Raw genomic sequence first — 18,723 nt, 5'->3', positions numbered from 1 at the left:
TGTAGCAGGGTATATGTTCCCTCAGTTTAAGGATTATAAAATATTAATAATTGCTAGCTAGCAATTTATATAGGCCTTTAAGGTTTGCAAAAGGACTTTACAAATATTGTATCACTTGATACTAACAACTTTGGGAAAATAGATGCTATTATTATTATTCCCATTTTACAGGTGAAGAAACAAAGGCAGACAGAAGTTAAATAATGTACACAATATCAAACAGCTTACAAATTTCTGACTTTTTGAGCTCACTTCTTACTGATTTCGTATATCCACTGTACCACATAGCTGCCAAAATTAATGATAGTACCTCCAATTTCTATAATATTTAAACCTGATAAACTTTTTTTCTCACAATAACCTTATGAGCTAATGCAAATAATATTAGCTCCATTTTACAGGTAAGAAAAGCTGAGGCAGGTAAAGAAAGCAACTTTGACTTGAATATTCATGGCTTGTACCTCCAAGCCCAGTTCTCTTATTACTGCACCTGATTTTGCCAGTCTACATGTGTTCATGAGCACCATGTAAACTGGGATTTCAGTGTTCAAATGTGGTGATTTGGAGAGTAACTTATTAGGGGGTAATGGATAAAGGGTAATGTTATGGTAGAGTGGAAAGAGGACAAGATTAGGAGTCCACTGAAATCCCAGCTCTGACACTAATTATGTGACTTTTGAATAAATCACTTTTTAGATCTCTATTTCCTCTTCTGTGAAATGAGTGGGTTCAGCTATATCCTCTCTAAGATTCATTTCTAGCTATTAAATCCTATGAACCCCGTAAGTGCGTCCAGGTTTCTGGGTCAGTTTTAAGGTAGATATTGAAAGGCAGGGCATGAATTTGTTACCTTAAGACATGGGTTCACAATGCCCTCTAGTGGAGAATATAAGCACATCTAAGTTCATCTAAAAAGACAGCTCATTCATTTATTTTATCACCAATTTAATTTTCTACTTTAAATAAACATTGTTGTGAGATCATCTGAGGCAATAAAACCAGTCAGCAGAAAGTGGTTGAATGATTTTCAACTGATTTTTACCAGATACATCTTTAAAATACTCAATATTTATTGAAATTAAAATACACAAATTTATTCTGAATTTAGCAAATAGAAAATAAAATAGGAATTTCTATATACATACTAGTATGGGGAAAGAAGAATATGCATGAAACTTCTAATATCTATTATATGCAGCTTGGTTTTGTCTTTTAAGACAAAAGTTAAAGCTTTCAAAGCCATCCTGCTTATCTGTGATTCCTTTTGGCCAAGAAAGTGCTCTTTTAAAATGCTGCTATGGCTCTCTCTCGCTCTCTTATTCTCTCTGTATGTGTTTATGTGAGTCTGTTGGTCTGTCTCTCTCTTTTTTCTCTTTCCATATTTCCGTCCTTCTTTTATTTTCTCCTTCCTTTCCTTCTTTTCAATTTTCATTTTCTTCAATTTCCTTTTTTCTTTCTTCTCCTTTCCTCCATTCTCTTTCCTCTTTTCCTTTCTTCCTTTCTTTTGTCTTCCTTCCTTTCATTTTCTCTTCCTTCTCTTCCTCTTTTCCTCTCTTCCTTCCTTTCTTCTTTTCTTTATTCCTTTTCTCTTTTCCTTCTCTTCCTCACTTTCTCCCTTCCCTATCTTAACTCTTTTCTCTCAAACTCCCCCTCCCCCTTAGCCATTAAAATATTTTAATTATTTGTGGGATGCTTCTGGTCATTGATTTCCACTAATGTGTTACAGCATATATCAACTTTTTAATAATCAGATATTTAAAGATCACATGAAGTAGGTGGCAGGAGACAGTGGAAAGATCACTGCATCAGAAAATCTTAGTTTGAGATGGGTTTTCAGTACTTTTTAGCTATATTGGGGTTCATTCCACCTCTCAGCATTTATCTATTCCTACAAGATGAGATAGAGAGCCAGCTTTGAAATCAGGCTGACATGAGGTCAAATCCCTGCTCTGTCATAGGTCATGGGACTTGTGAAAGTCTCAATGCCCAGGGGCAGCCAGGTGGCGCAGTGGTTAGAGCATCAGCCCTGAAGTCAGGAGGTCCTGAGTTCAAAACTGGCCTCAGACACTTAATACCTCCTGGCTGTGTGACTCTGGGCAAGTCACTTAACCCCAATTGCCTGAGCAGCAAAAAAAAAAAAAAGAAATGCCCCAAGGAAATTCTGTAGGACCAGAGAATATTGCTGATTTGCTTTAATATAAAAAGAGTGTCCTTACTACGTATATCTAAACCAATGAAACCATAGATTCAAACACCCCAAAAAGTGCAGAAGAAATGAGTTATAGAAGGAAGGAAGGAAGCAAGTATTTTATTAAGTGCCTATTATGCGGTAGGCACTGTGTCACCCTTGGAAAAATACTACATTTAGAGAGGTTTAATAATGGGATGATAAAAGAGGAATGAGCTTGGACTTGGAGGTGATAAGTCTGAATCCTAACTGCTACTTACTCTCTATGTAAACCTGGACAGTCTATAAATGAGGAATTTGGGATAGATGGGTCTCTTCCAGCTTTAGATGTATAGTCCTAATTTGGTCTATAATAGGACGACTTCATGGAGAAAGTGAGAATCCCATTTATCTGGCAGGTTTTTGGGTATGAAAGTGCACTGGAAAATTTGGTATTTTGGTTAAAAGACAATGATCTATTCCTTGGGTTTAATTAATGTTCACAGAATGAGAATGAAATGAAATATAATGCACCATCAGGGAAAGAGAGCCTTGAACTTACAGTAGGAAAGACCAGAATTTAGAATCTTAAGTGTGTGTATCTGGGGAAATGTTTTAACCTATTAGAGCCTCTGTAAAATGGGGAAAATGATACTACTTATTTCTTAATGCACAGATTTGTCATGTTCAAAGTACTTTGCAAATTTTCAAGTGCTCTAATTTTTTGTAGTTTTATTTTTAATTGGTATCAATGCTAAGACCTTGTGGTTGACGTTATCACTGACCTTGGACTGGGGTGGTGGGGGGTGGGGGTTCCTTGTATAATTTGCAGAGCCCGGAGTTTACCAATATGGGCGTTAGGGTTTAAGCAAGCAACTATGTTGTAGGGAAGAAGGTACCAGGATTTGGAGTCAGAAAATTGGGGTTACCTTCCTGGTTTGTTATTCCCTACATAACTTTAAGAAGTTTTTGTCATTTCTCTGGGGTTCCACTTCCTTTAATTGTAAGATTAATGGTTTGAACTAAATGACTTTTTTTTTCCTGAGGCAAGTGGGGTTAAGTGACTTGCCCAGGTCACACTGCTAGGGCGTGTTAAGTGTCTCAGACCAGATTTGAACTCGGGTCCTTCTGACTTCAGGGTTACTGCTTTACTCACTGTATCTCCTAGCTGCCCCGGAACTAAATGACTTCTAAAGTCCCTTTTGAATATATATCCAGGATCCAAATGAGGGAGGATGTTGACCTTTCTTTTGGAACTCGGCTATTGAGGTGACAGAAATTTCTTTTTCTCTTTCCAGAGCCATTGACCTACCGCACGCCATTATATGGGCAGCCTTCGTGGTGGGGGGAAGATGATGGCAGCAACAAATTGGACAGGCCAGATGACCAGAACCAGGAGGACCATTATCCAGGTAAAAGTCTAGACCAGGAACCACTGCCTAGGACTGGCCTCATATCCCCAGATCTAGACCAAGTCAACAGAACTGATGTTGGGGCACCAAGCACCCTTGGCTCTATGTTTGACTCTGCTTATATGGGGAGACAGACCCCTGACCACAGGAATCTCAAAAGTCTGAAATAGGCATAAGAAGAAACAAATTTCCTATTCTTAACAAACTCATAAGACTCAGACACAAAAGAGGAGAAATGACATGTGATACAAAATTTGAAGATAATTTAAAATTCTTGAAACTGTGCCACACATCTCAGCCTTAGTGTTCAGGACTAGTGAGGTGATAGTCCCACTGTTCTCTGTCTGGCTCAGACCCAGCTGGGGTATTGTATTTAGTTCGGGGACCATATTTAGGGCAAATATTTTCAGGCTGGAGTGCATCCAGGACACAGGAGAATTGTTAAATAACAAAGCCTTTTGTACAGAGCATAGGAGACATGGCAGGGGGTGGTTGTGATAGCTATATTCAAGAATTTGGCTATCTTATGAAGAGAGTTTGGATTTGGTACTGTTTTGTTCTATAGTGCTGATCAAAGATTATCACATGAAAGTGTCAGTCATAATAATACGGAAATATGTTAAAAATGATTTTTCATTGAATCCAACCATTCTGGAGAGCAATCTGGAATTATGCCCAAAAAGTTATCAAACTGTTCACACCCTTTGATCCAGCAGTGTTACTTCTGGGCTTATACCCCAAAGAGATACTAAAGAAGGGAAAGGGACCTGTATGTACCAAAATGTTTGTGGCAGCCCTGTTTGTAGTGGCTAGAAGCTGGAAAATGAAAGGAGGTCCATCAATTGGAGAATGGCTGGGTAAATTGTAGTATATGAATGTTATGGAATATTACTATTCTGTAAGAAATGACCAGCAGGATGAATATAGAGAGGCTTGGAGAGATTTACATGAACTGATGCTAAGTGAAATAAGCAGAGCCAGGAGATCATTATAGACTTCAACAACGATACTGTATGAAGATGTATTCTGATGGAAGTGGATTTCTGTGACAGAGACCTAACTCAGTTTCAGTTGATCAATGATGGACAGAAGCAGCTACACCCAAAGAAAGAACACTGGGAAATGAATGTGAACTATCTGCATTCTTGTTTTTCTTCCCGGGTTATTTTTACCTTCTGAATCCAATTCTCCCTGTGCAAAAAGAGAACTGTTCGGTTCTACAAACGTATATTGTATCTAGGATATACTGCAACATATCTAACATATATAGGATTGCTTGCCATCTGGGGGAGGAGGTGAAAGGAGAGAGCGGAAAAATCGGAACAGAAGCGAGTGCAAGGGATAATGTTGTAAAAAAAATTACCCTGGCATGGGTTCTGTCAATAAAAAGTTATTATAAAATTTAAAAAAAAGATTGTTCATGTTCATGTTAGATTGCTTGCACTTTTGGGGTAGGAGGAAGAAAGAGAGGGAGGAAGAAAAAATTTGGAACTCCAAATCTTGTAAGAATAAATATTATGAAAGATACATGTAATTACTATTAAAATACTATTGAATACTATTCATATACTATTATACTATTCATATATATAATACTATTAAAATACTATTGAAAAGAAAAATATAAGAAAGTATAAGTCATACCCACTGATAGAGGGTTCATGAAAGAGAAAGCCTCCTGACCATTAGAGCTGTCTAGCAGCAAAGTGAGCTGTTTTGATAGAGTGGAGACAGGTAGCGAGTTCCCTGTTTCTGAAGCTGAAAAACAGAGGCTGTAGGAGCACTCATTGAGAACAATGTAGATAGGATTCCTGCCAAGGTTTAGGCTGCATTAGGTTGCTATGAAGGTCCCTTTCCAAGCCTGAAATTCTGTGGTTCTTATTAGGTGGTGTGATAGATAGAGCTTGGAAGAGCCAAGTTTGAATTTTGCTATAGATCCTTAGTAGCTTTGTAGTCTATGAGTAAAATCCTGGTTTTGTACAGTCTAAAAAGACATTTAAAAGTACATTTTTTTAAACTTTGCAAAATCTTGTGTTTCAAATTTTTCTCCCCGACCCAAGACAGCAAACAATTCGATATAGGTTAAATATGTACAATTCTTTTAAACATATTTCTATATTCCTCACTCTGCACAAGAAAAATCAGATTGAAAGGGGAAAATATGAGAAAGAAAAAGAAACAAACTACTACAACAAAGGTGAAAATATTATGCTTGGATACACAGATTGAAAGGGGAAAATATGAGAAAGAAAAAGAAACAAACTACTACAACAAAGGTGAAAATATTATGCTTGGATACACATTCAGTCTCCATAATTCTCTCTCTGGATGATCTCTTTCTATCACAAGTCTATTGGAATTGCCTTGAATTACCTCACTGATAAAAAAAAAAGCCAAGTCCATCATAGTGGATCATCACATCTTGTTGCTGTGCACAATGTTCTCTTTTGTTCTGCTCACTTCACTTGGCATCAGTTCATTTAAGTCTTTCCAGGCTTTTCTGAAACTAGCCTGATTATCATTTCTTATAGAACATTCATTACATTCATATACCATAACTTATTCAGCCATTTCCCAACTGATGGGCATCCATTCAACTTCAGTTTCTTACTGCTACAAACATTTTTGCACATGTGGGTCCTTTTTTCCTCTTTTATGATGCTCTTTTTGGGATACAGACTCAGCTGGATCAAAGGATGTATACAGTTTCAAATTGCTATCCAGAATGTCACCTTACAATTTAAAAAACAAAAATAGTATTTTAAAATAAGATTTTAAGTTTCAGATTTTCTCTCTTTCTTCTATCCTTCCCCTCCCCCTTGCCCAAGACAGCAAACAATCTGATATAGATTGTACATGTGCAATTATTTAAACATTTCCACATTAGTCATGTTGTGAAAGAAGAAATAGAAGAAAAAGGAACACACACACACAAAACTAAACCCACAATCCAAAGAAAGTAAAACTAGTACACTTTGATCTGCAGACTCCATAGTTCTTTTTGTGGATCATTCTACATTTTTCATTATGAATCTTTTTGAATTGTCTTGGATCATTGTAGACTTCATAATTTCTTTCTTTCTTTCTTATTTTTCTTTCTAGTAAAGAATAGATACCTATTTCCTTGATTTAATGTTTCTGAAGGAAACGGGAGAACTTAGGGAACTTTCTGGGTTTTCTCTGCCATCTTAGGTCTTGCAATTTTTAGAAACTGTACACATAATTCTTCATTGGGGCCTCAGATTAGAATCTGACTCTCATTGAGTAAAAAATAGATCCTCAAAATATGGAAGTAGGTTCCTACCTCACAAAGTTGTTGTGAACCTTAATTCTGGGTAGACATGAAAGTTGCTGTTATCTTTATTATTACCACTATTATTACTGTTATCACTGTACCAGTTCTTTTTTTTCTCCAAGAGAGGACCAAGGAGATTCCCCATCATGAGGAGGTCAATGGAAATATATCAAACTACCGAGATGGCCAAGAACCATCAGCATTCACCTTCCGGAGGGAGCCAAGCTATTTTGAGATACCCACAAAAGAGTTTCAGCCCATCTCCAAGTCCGTGGAGGAACAGGTTCATGAAGTCCCCACAAAGGATGTGGAGCCAGGAGGGGGTGGGGCTCCCCCAGTGGTACAAAGCCATGCCTCCTTCACCATTGAATTTGATGACTGTAGCCCTGGCAAGGTGAAGATCAAAGATCATGTCACCAAATTCTCCATGCGACCTCGGCGGCCTCTTGTGAAGGACCCAGCGCCTACTGATATGGTGTCAGCCCAGAGCAAGGTAGTGAATTGGTTGGTACAGAATGATCCTAGCCTGATACGAAGGCCAGGACCTGGGGAAGATGGATACAGCACCAAGAGTGACCTGCCTGTCCACGTACGGACGCTAAAGGGTGAGTAGGACTTACAAAAAGACCGTGTGATTTTGGGGAAGGGAAAGGGAAGGATTACGTGACTACATAGGACTCTCTGTGAGACTGTGAGTCTCTCTCTGTGACTGCAGAAACAGGACACCAGAGTAGGAATGACACTAACCCTTTTAGCCTTACTTATGATCCTGAACTTGTCTTTCCCTTATGTGCCACTTTTCATGCTTGACCCTCAGAGCTTTGGGGGTCAACCTCCTCCCAGAGCTGAAAGGGATCTCAGATGGCATTGTCCAAGCTATACTTAAAAGTCCAGAGAAGTCAGCCAGCCCTGAGCCCTCCAGTAATGAGAAACTCACTATTCCTTGAGGTAAGACAGTAACTTTTGATGAAATGTAATGGAGAGAATGTTTCTCTTAAGTAAAACGAAAACCAGCTTTGTGTTTCCACCTCAGTGCTCCTAGTCCTAGGTCTTCCAGATCAAGCAGAACAAATCCTATTCAATCTTTGTCCCATAAGAGCCCTTCACAGACTTGAAGGGTAACCATGATGTCCTTTCTAAATGTCCTTTCCCTAAGCAAATGTCTTTACCAACCTAGTCATCCTTCTCTGGACACCCTTGAGCTTGGAACTAAACTTTTAAAATAGGGGGCCAGTTCACTGTCCCTCAGACTGTTGGAAGGCCGGACTATAGTAAAAAACAAAATCTTTGCTTTGTGGGCCCTTAAATAAAGAAACTTCATAGCCCTGGGTGAGGGGGATAATCGTTCTCAGCTGCTGCATCTGGCCTGTGAGCCGCAGTTTGAGGACCCCTGCTCTAGATCTTTACCATATGAACTCTTATTTTGCTCACTTCTCCCACCCTATACTTTAAAATAGTTATTTTTATTTTCTTAATTAGTTAATTTATTTTTCTCCATCCTATACTTGTACAGATGGCTTCTGAGCCTAATTATGTTAAGAATTTTATATTTAATCCTGTTTTCATCATGATATGGTTTTTCTTAAAAGAGTTTTTACTGGAATTTGAAAGAAGGACATTAAAATATAAACTTATAAAGTGTGAAATTCTCAGGATGGAACAAAGGAATCTTGCCTAAATATTCTAGGATTTATAATCCAGTTTTTGACCAGTCAGATTATCTTCTCTTCAATAGCCTCCCTTCCCTTTGATCTAGTGAGTGGCCTGACTGCCATATTGACCCTTGAGAGAAGGTCCTTCCCTGTGCCACCAACTTCTGCTTCCTCTTCTCATTCAGAGCTGGTGTTCTTTCCACTCACATCAGGGCCATTTCTTCCTTGCTACCATCAACCCATCACATTAATAATGTTCTGTCCCGATTGATTAAATCACAGCATCTAGGAGCTGGAAGGGATCCAAGAAATCTCTAACCTACCTCTGTGAATGATCCTCTCTGACATTTCTGACAAGTAGATATTCAGCTTATATCTGAAGACATTTAGTGACAGGAAACTCACTATCTGCCAAGTCACTCCATTCAGTTATTGAACAGGTCTAAAATATTGTTTTTCCCAGGATTGCCTGTAGGAATATATAGTCATCTAATTTCCAACATTCTTTTGAGATAGGATATGTGGTAAGATTCTGTGGTTATGTGTGTGTATGACTGTGTATGAGTGCCTGAGTAGGTGTGAATTCCTCCTTTCTATTCTCATTGGAATGCTGAGGGCTATATTCCAGAAAAAAGTTTCAAATTCAGTAAACATTTTCTCAGTAACTAGCATATGAAAAGGCCTGTGCTAGGTGATGGGAAAAACAAAAATATTTATATATGATGTGGGTTCTCCTACCCACTAGTACCCACTAGTAGGAGAATGAGAAACAAGATGGACAATTAAAATACAAAACATGATGAGGTTTTAGGTGGTGGTGGGCAGTAGGAGTGCAATTGTCAAAGATTTACTGGAGGAAGTAGCATATGTTTTGGCCTTTAAAAAGGTACATAAGAATTCAGATGGTGCAGAGAGGGAGAAAGAACATTTGAAGCCTTGAGGACAACATGAATAAAGACAACAGGAAAAGCACAGAGGGTATTTGGGAACAATGAGATATCTAGAGAGATTGTACTGCAGAATATATGGGAGGGAGGAAATGAGGCTGGAAAGGCAGAGAGGCACCAGATTGTAGAGGGCCTTGAATGCCAAGTGTAAGAATTTGATTTTTAGTAATTACTAAAGATTTTTGTGCAGAGCAGTGCCATAACCAGATCTTTTCTTTATGGATCCATAACATTAATCCTCTGATTTTATAGCGTTAAAATAAGGCTTAGGGAGGTGGGATGATTTGCCCATGTTTACAAATAACCTGTATTAGTCATGGTTTAACTCAGTCCCCCTTTAGGCTCCGTGGTTTCTCTTAAACTATAATGCACCCTTAATTAGGAAGATTAGTCAGGTAACTGTATAAAGAATAGAATGAATAGAGGACCATGGAGAAAGTGAGGAGAGCGGAGGTGGGAAGAATAGTTAGAAGTCTATGATAAAAAGTCCTGGAGGGCTGGGACAGTGCCATATATGAGACAAAAAATATAAACCCATCAGCGTCCATTGTATTTGTCCAGTCTTTGGATGGGCATCTTTGATTTCAGTTCTGCCAGTTGGATTTCTCCCCAAGTGCAGAGTTCTATACTGGGACAAAACTTCTCCACTCTTTTTGTTTTCTCCACTGAGAAAGACAGAAAGGGGAAATAAGGCATGCCAAACCTTTCTTCCCAGAGCTTGGACTCTTGGAGTTTTAGGTAGGAAAGATAGGTAAGAAAAACTAAAGAAACATTAAGTATCCAAATAATGATGCAAATCTATCCCCAGATCGATTGAAATAATCTATGCAAGATATTTTTTAATAGGAAAGGGTGGATGAGAGCAAACTCTAAAAGTTTTGACAGGATCCAGGGTTTGGGACAAAAGAAATGATGTCCAGAAGCTGTAGGAATAGGAAAGCAATAGAGAATTGCTTGGGTTTGAAATTAGAGACCAGGAGTTGGGATTAAATCCCAGCTCAGACATCTATTATCTGTGTTCCTTAGTTAGTATTCCAGGTCCTTACTTTTTCCTTCTGTAAAGTGAGGAAATTGGACTAAATCATCCAAGTACTCTTGCAGCTATACATTTTATGATCTTTTGCTTAGCACAATGCTTGGCACATGGTATGCAATCAATGAGTTCTTACCAGCTGATTGATCCTATGAGTCAGCTTCTGATTGGGTGAGGTTTTTTTGGTGGCAGGGCTGTTCTCACTTCCCACTTCCCTAACTTTTAGGCCACCGACATGAGGATGGTACACAGAGCGACACAGAGGATCCAGCAGTAGCATCTTCTCTAAAGGCAGAAAAAGAGACTGCCCCAGTACCAGTAGCAGAACCCCCCACTGGGGAACAGGTCCGCTTGCAGCGGCAGATCAAGCGGGACCCCCAGGAAATGCTGCACAACCAGCAGGCCTTCGTCATTGAATTCTTTGATGATGATACACCCCGTAAAAAGCGTTCCCAGTCCTTCACCCATGTGCCAGCTGACCCCAAAGCAGACAAGCGCAGAGTGCCAGGACCCCCTGGTGTTTGTGGTGGGATGGCTGCTGTCCCAGGTCCTGCTTCAGGCCGAGCATCTGGAAGCACTTCAGGCCCCCAGAGGGCCAGTTCACTCAAGCGAGAGAAGACAGAGGATCGGATGGCTTCATCTTCAACACCTGCCCGCCCAGCACATCGACTCTATGGCAGTGTGGGGCGCAGGTCCCGGATGGCTCAGGACTTTGCTGCTGAATACCTGCGGGAGAGCACTACAACAGGGCGGTCTGGCCCAGAAAAACAGCCACCGGGCTTGCCCACACCCTTAGCTCCCCGTGTGGTCATCTCAACAGCTCCCCCAGTTCCCCCATCCTCCCCAGCCCCAGTGTCCACTGACCCTCAGCTGACCAAGTCTCGGAAACAGGAGGAAGATGATAGTTTAAGTGATGCTGGCACCTACACCATAGAGACAGAAACACAGGACAAGGAAGTTGAGGAGGCACGGAAAATGATTGACCAGGTAGGGACCAGGTAGGGGAGGTGGTATGCTGTGCTGGAAGGACTCAGAATAAAGAGCCTCAAAAGACATGTTTTAGTCCTGACTTTACCACTTACCAGTTGTGTGAGTCTGAGCCAGTTTCTTCCCCTTTGAGGGATGGTGGATATGTCACTGGAAGGTCTGGGGGCAGGGGTGAGATAGGAGTAAAATGTCCTTGTCATTATCAATAATTATTCTAGGTGGGATGTGGGGTTAATAGGGAATCCCTCTTAAATCTGTTTCTATCTCCCTTCCAGGTTTTTGGGGTGTTTGAGTCCCCTGAATTTTCTAAGATGACCTCCACTACCTTCCGCCCAGTTATCCGTGGAGAGAAGGATGAAGCAAGCTCCTCCCCACCCCCTGTGGCAGAGGCAGGGGTGGCTCAGCGGCTGGCTCTGCTGCAAGAATTTGCTTCCAGGACCTCAGGCCTGTCTCCTCCAGGAGAGACCCAGGTACAGTAACAGTGTCCAGAGGGAGGAAGACAGGAGTAGGTGCACATATGCTCCTCTCCATTTGCCCCTGCCCCATGTCTGTCTGTCCCTTGTCTCTCTCTCTTTCTCTCTGTCTTTCTTTGTCTGCTGTTTTTTTTTTTTTTCTCTCTCTCCCCTTTCCAAAGTGGTAAGCCAGGACCCCAGGCCCAGAGGAATAGGGCACTACAGTCAGGAAATGGGAGCTTGATAGGAGAGGACTCTAGTGTGACAGAGGGTGAGAACTAGATCAATAGTGAAATCACATGAAATCATATGATTTAGAAGTGGAAGACATTTAGCTGATCATCTTGTCCACTTATTTCATTTTTTTTAGATTAAAAAGAAATGAGGACCAGAGAAAGGAAGTAACTTGTTGAGAATCACCCTAGTGGTAGAAAGTCTCAATTTTGAGATTTGAACTCGGATCTTCTGATACTTTTAAGTTTTATGATTTTATCTTTGTGGGTACTTTTCTGCACACATACCCCACCCTATCTTGGTTGTCCCTTTGAATGTAAATTCATCAAGAGCAAAGGTAATTTTTTTTTCTTTTGGCTTTGGATAAGCCTTGTATTTGTTGTTGTTCAGCCATTTCAATCATGTCTGACTCTTCGTGACTGTGGATCTCTGTCCAAAGGCTTTTTTTGTAGCAAAAATAGTGGAATGAGTAGTTTACTATTCCCTTTTCCAGTGACAAGCAGAGATTAAGTGACTTGTTTAAGGTCACATAGATAGGAAGATTCTGAGGCTGAATTTGAACTTGGGTCTTCCTGGCTCCAAGCCTAATGCTCTGTCCACTGAGCCACCTAGCTGCTTAAGTGTCTTGCTCTTATTAAGCTCTTAATAAATTTTTGTAGAATTGAACACTAGATCTCAGCCCTTTTCTTCCTCAATAGGTAACCTTGAATAAATGAATGAGTAAAGAGTTAAAAAATTGATCTCTCTATGGCCAAATTGAGCCTCTGAGCTTAGAACGACTGGACTGATTCTTGTAAAACAGATATATCAGTTATCATGTACTGCTAGATGTTAAAGGACAAAGCATTTCAAGCTTGGGTTTCCAAACTCGTGCTCCATTTACATAATATTCTGAGACTCCAGGACTACTTCCAAGACAAAATGAGTCATTAAAGTGGGACTTGAGTAGAGGAAATGAAATAATGATAGTAATTTTAATGCTATTAGCAACAGGGACTAACCCTTTGGTTTCTGGAATAGGAGCTTCCCAGATGAGGAAACTATTTTACCAATGCAAATTGACGCCTTCTTTGCAACTTAAATGCAAAATCTTAAATTGAAGTCTTAAATTCTGTTTAGCAAAAATTCCAAATTCTTTAGGTTGGCATTCAAGGCCCTCCACAATTCAGCCCTATCTCAGCTCTCCAACATTTTTCTTTCTTTCTTCCAAACATGTTTTTTCTCCTCTCTCTCTGTCCAAGGTAAACCAGTTTCCTAGGCAACCAAGCAGGATTTGAACTCGGGTTTTACTGACTCCAAAGTCAATTTTCCATTCAGTAGACTATAATGCTTTTCAATAATATTGCTATTATTAATAATGATAATGGCAATCTGTAGCATTTAAGGTTCACAAAACCCTTTCCTCACAACAACCCTAGGATGTATCAAATAGCACACAAGTTGTTACCTTTCAGTAATGCTCCTTACTCCCTGTACATCCCAGAGTTAGTCCCTTTCCTTTGCCAAGCCTCAGACTTCACGTGTATATAATGATGAGGTTGAGCAGATGTCCTATAAGGAGCCTTCTTGCTTTCTATTTACGATTCTGTGAGCTACAAAATGAGGGAGTTAAGCTGAGAGGCACAAAATTCTCTTCCAGCTCTAAATCCTGTGATCATCAGATCCCTTTTACAGATGAGAAAACTGAGGTTCATACTCACAGCCATACAGCTAATAAGTCTCCTAATTCCAAATCAATTGTTCTTTCTAAGTCAGGAATGGGTGGTAAATGATCCTAGATGATTTTTAAGGGAGGCAGGAGCACAAGGAACTGAGAGACCATTGTATTTAGGGGCCTGTGAGTATATAGATTTCATTTGCCCAAATGATTGAATACAATGAGTTAACCAGTGTTCCTGTCCCTCAGTGGTCTCCATCCACAGTTACACTAATGGTCACCTTGGCTCACAAATGGGCATTTCTCTTTGTAGGTCTTGCCAGTGTCAGGCTCTCCAGGGAGTCAGAAATGGGTATCTCGTTGGGCCAGTCTGGCTGATAGCTACTTGGATCCAGGACCAGGGACTTTGATCTCTGAGTCAACCCCCTCTGGCCTGGACTCAGAGACTGGTAAGTCTCTATTTGACTGGAGAGCTGGAGAGTGAGATAACAATTATAGCTGATATTTCTGTATTGATTTAAGGTTTACAAAGTCCTTTATTACAACAACCTTGTGAGGTAAGTATTGAATTATTATGGCCATTTTCCAGATGAACAACTGAGGCTGAGAAAGCAAAGAACTTAGCTACAGCCACATACTTAGAAAGCTACCTAGAACTTCTGACAGTAAATTCAACTTCTTCTCCAAAAACATGTTATCTTAACCCCTTAATTTTGTGCTAGGGCCAAGTGGAGCTTAGGTCTAGAGGAATTATCAGACCCAGATTAGGTGGTCAGGTTTTGGGGAGATGCCAAACGTTTCCATCTGGGGAATAGAAATGCAGACATTGCCTCCTCCAGTGTTGATCAGTTCAACTCAGTTCAGTTTAGCATGCACTTATTAAGTGCCTAGATGTGAGATGTTGAGTTTCCAAGATAAAGTTAAATCAGGTGCTGCCTCCAGGAAGCTTATATTCTAATAGGGGATGAGGGTGAGAAAATGACTTCTGGTTCCCTTTTCTAGCCTTGCATTTTCCTCAGATTCATAGCCCTCAGCAACTCTATTGCTAAAACTCAAGATTTTCCTCTTTCCATCCTCCCAAGGAAGTCCCATGCAAAATGGAGTCGAGACAGAGAAGTTTCAGGCTATTATTAGAACATCTTCTTAGTTTCTCTGTGGCATATGGCAAGATTTTCATATTTTTGTACCTTAGATCATAAAATTCTGAATAACAAAGTAGACAATTGTAGTGGCAGCATTCAGTAATCCCTTTACCAGAACTTCAGTCTGGGGAAGCCGCTGGTTCTCATGGCCTGTCCTACTGTGGTTTGTAGAGTTCCCCTTCATTGCTCTTTGACTCTGACAAATGGAGTGCAGGATTTAAAAAGGAATTTTATCCATTTTAAGCAAGGAAGTAAAAGAAAACAGATTTAACAGAGCACCAAATGGCCCTGTTATATGGCAAGAAGGTCTTATTCTTAATGTCCCTTACTTGTCCATAGACAATAGAAGATTCAGGCACTGGTGTCAGAGAGCTCAAAGCCTGGAAGAGAGCTTGGCATTCTATCCTAGAGGTTCCTGGTCAGGCTGGGAAGATTTGAAGTGAGACAGAGCACAGCATAGGACCATTTGTGACCTAGCATTAAAGTATAGGGGCTGGTTTCTCAGGGAAATAGTGTAGGCTGGAATAGTCAGAGAGAACTTTCTAGAGGAGGTAGGTTTTTGAGCTTGAAGGATAGATAAGGTTTTGATAACAGAGCAGCAAGAGGAAAGATTGGTGAAGAGATGACTTGCCTGAGATGGAAGGATAAAGAAAAAAAAACTGTTTGGGAGGAATAAAGAAAAGTTTTAGAGTGTTGAAGGTAGATGTTGAAGAAGGTGCAGGAGAAGGTGCAGCAGAGAATTAAGATCTTCATTGGGATCTGCAAACTGGTCCCTAATTTAGGAAATGAACCCTGTGTGGTTCATTAATTTATGAGTGGATTAATTTATCCTCAGACATAGGAGAAGGCTCTACTAGAGACCTGTTTTGGGGGGAGGAAAAGTTGGCGTTTTAGTGCGGGCATGATAAAACTCTGCAATATTGTTATGATTTGGTGTGTTCCTGGTGGGAAGGGAGGCAGGAAGTGAATAAGACAAATTTTCCTTTAATGAATCTGTTACTTCTACCCTCACAGATGTCACCAACCATAAAGTTGGGGAGTTGGAGCCGACCTTGCCTTCCAGAACACGGAGACTACTCCCCCAACTACCCCCAAGTGACAAAGCAGAAAGTCCTGTGCTGACTGGATTAATGGGGACAGAACCCTACCCTGAAGTCACCAAGAGAAATGCAGCCAAGCCACCAGCCCCAGAGAATTACGAGAACCCAGTAGACCACTTGTTCATCCAAGAAGATCTAGACCCAGACAGTCTCAGTGATGGAAGCCAATCAGATGATGGCCTTGGGTCTGGGGAGAGAAAGAACGATCGTTCCCAGAGGTCAGAGTGGCCTCGGGGCCAGCAGCATTCCCCAGGGGCAGAGCTTCAGCATTCCAACCCCAAGACAGCAGGGGAGCCAGTCCCCTTGTCCTTCTATATTGGGGATGAGAACAAAGAGCTCAGCTTTCCCTCCAAACTCTCCCCGAGTCCCCCATCATCCCGAGCCAACAAGGAACCCGTGGATCAGGAGTCACCCTTGCGGCCAATCAGCAGCTCCCCGTCCTTGAGGTCCAGAGCCAAGGAGGAGAATGGCACATACATCAGCATGACAGGAAAGATGACCATTTCCCTGCAGTCCAACCCGTCCCCAGAACAAGATAGTTCAGCAGCAGTGCCAAAGGAAGCCCTGTCTTTTGTCCGACAAGAGAGCTTTACCAAAGAGCGGGCAAGCAGCGGCATTGCCCCCAACAGGCTCCCCCACATATCCAGCCATCCCCTTCTGAAGGACTTGGAGGCTACTCGGGCCACCCGCATGGACTACCACACTCAGGACACGCACTTAATCCTGAAGGAGACGGAGACGGCTCTTGCAGCTTTGGAAGCCAAGATCCTTGCCAAGTCCCCCGAGGATGCCAGGAACACCCCCACACAGCCAGAGGATTCCTTATCGGGTGACTCTGATGTGGACACATCGAGCACTGTTAGCCTTCTTAGTGGGAAGAATGGGTCCAGCCAGTCTCAGAAGGGCAAGGTGGGGGTGGGCAATGGCCCCCAGAAAGAGCGGCCATCATCGGCGCCTTCAATCCAGGATTCCAGCAATGGTGGTCTTGTGCCCAGTGCCCGCGAGCGGCTCTCGGAGAAGCAGCGTCGCCCAGGACCAGCTCCAGAAGGAACTCGGCGCTTCCAGGTTAAGCGCAACAATGGAACCCGAGCATCTCTGGACTTTACGGATGATGAGCGGGGCTCCGGCCATCCCTGCACACCCGGTCCGGATACTGTCACTTCAGAACCTGAACATCAGCCAGCAGCAACGGTCAGACCCCCAGCCCGGAGGAAACCCTCAGCCCCGCTTCCTTCCCCTTCAGCCACCAAGGAGGAACACAGCCGGGTTTCTGCCAACGTGCAGAAGGTACAACAGATTCTCACCAGGTCTAACAGCCTGTCCACCCCAAGACCTACTCGGGCCTCCAGGCTTAGGCGGGCACGGCTTGGGGATACCTCGGACAATGAGGGTGCTGACAGCGAAAGGGCCACTGCTTCCAATCCCGAGGCCACAACCAAGCAGGCCACAGAGGTCAAGAAGCTGTCCCGCTTGGATATTCTCGCCATGCCCCGGAAAAGGGCTGGTTCATTTACAGTGCCCAGCGACGTGGAGTCCACTCCAGCCCGGACAGGCTTCTCTGGAAGGAGCGTCGAGTCCTACTACTCGAGCCGAAAGCCAACCATGTCAGAAGCTCGAGCAGCAGCCAGGAAGACGGCAGCCGCGGTGGCTGCCACAAAGCAGCCTTTCAACAGGGCTCGCTCGGGCAGTGCCCGCTATTCTTCCTCCTCTAGTAAGTCTTTGGCTCTGGTGGGCCAACAGTATCCCATTCTTCTGCAGACAGCCAATCTAGAGGGTGGACATTAGAAAAGAAGGGTTTGGGTGCATTTAGGGGCTCCCTAGATCAAGGTTTCTTAACTTGAGGTCCATGAACTTATTTTTAAATATTTTGATAAATGTGTTTAAATAAAATGGACTTCCATTGTAAATCTAATGTATTTTATGCATTAAAAAACATTATTCTAAGAGTGAGTTCATGGGCTTTACCAGACTATCAGAAAAACCCATGATACAAAAATGGGTTCTAGAAGTAATAGTTGTGATGTTACCTACTGGGTGTTTAGGGCTTGGCACAGGAAGGGGGGAGAAGGAGTGTGAGGGGTGACCATATTCTTAGAGAGCTCAGCATGAGGAAGATGTGGTTTTACCTTCTCAAAGCTCCTTGTCTGATCAAAGTGGGAGAAACACAAGTTATAGGGATATGTATATACTGATGTACAAGAATAATGGCAATATGTACACAGCCAACTGCAGCTTTTATAATGGGATCCACAAAATACTGGAGTGTCCTGGGGGTTGGAAGGAAGATTCCAGGTACTTGGAGACAGTTGTCTTATTCTGGTTCCTTTGAGATGAGCAATATCTCTCACTTGTGCGGGCCCCATCTTGGTTTGGTTGGTTCTTCCCATAGCACATATAATTTTTGATTCAGGCCTGTTTCTTTTATGACTCACTAGGGGACAAACAGGTGTTTTTTTTTTTTTTTCCTTGAGGGTGTCCTAAAGATCAGAGGGGCTTCTTAGATGGAGAGAGGGAAGGAGCATAAGAAAGGGGTATGGGCTCCAAGCACAGAAGGAAAAAAAAGAGGGAGCAATATCAGTGGTGGTGTGGGGAGGGGCAATCGGAGATGGACCAGTGCCCTGGTTGTGTGTCTGTTCTCCTGCATC

General features: G+C 41.9%; 1 protein-coding gene across 2 annotated transcripts in view; it reads left to right on the top strand.

Moving 5' to 3' along the window:
- The window catches only part of CEP170B (centrosomal protein 170B), a 101,968-nt gene that overhangs the window by 57,947 nt on the left and 25,298 nt on the right, over positions 1 to 18,723 (top strand). For both annotated transcript variants that reach the window (XM_051978260.1, XM_051978261.1), the window contains exons 7-12: positions 3,466 to 3,579; positions 6,997 to 7,479; positions 10,733 to 11,493; positions 11,769 to 11,963; positions 14,150 to 14,285; positions 15,993 to 17,789. In XM_051978260.1, the coding sequence (XP_051834220.1) occupies positions 3,466 to 3,579; positions 6,997 to 7,479; positions 10,733 to 11,493; positions 11,769 to 11,963; positions 14,150 to 14,285; positions 15,993 to 17,789 (3,486 nt within the window). The remainder of the gene's footprint in view (positions 1 to 3,465; positions 3,580 to 6,996; positions 7,480 to 10,732; positions 11,494 to 11,768; positions 11,964 to 14,149; positions 14,286 to 15,992; positions 17,790 to 18,723) is intronic.

The sequence above is a fragment of the Antechinus flavipes genome, chromosome 2, assembly GCF_016432865.1.
Source record: "Antechinus flavipes isolate AdamAnt ecotype Samford, QLD, Australia chromosome 2, AdamAnt_v2, whole genome shotgun sequence".
Taxonomy (NCBI): domain Eukaryota; kingdom Metazoa; phylum Chordata; class Mammalia; order Dasyuromorphia; family Dasyuridae; genus Antechinus; species Antechinus flavipes.
Note: the sequence above shows the minus strand (reverse complement) of the source record. Positions and strands in the feature narration are given on the sequence as shown.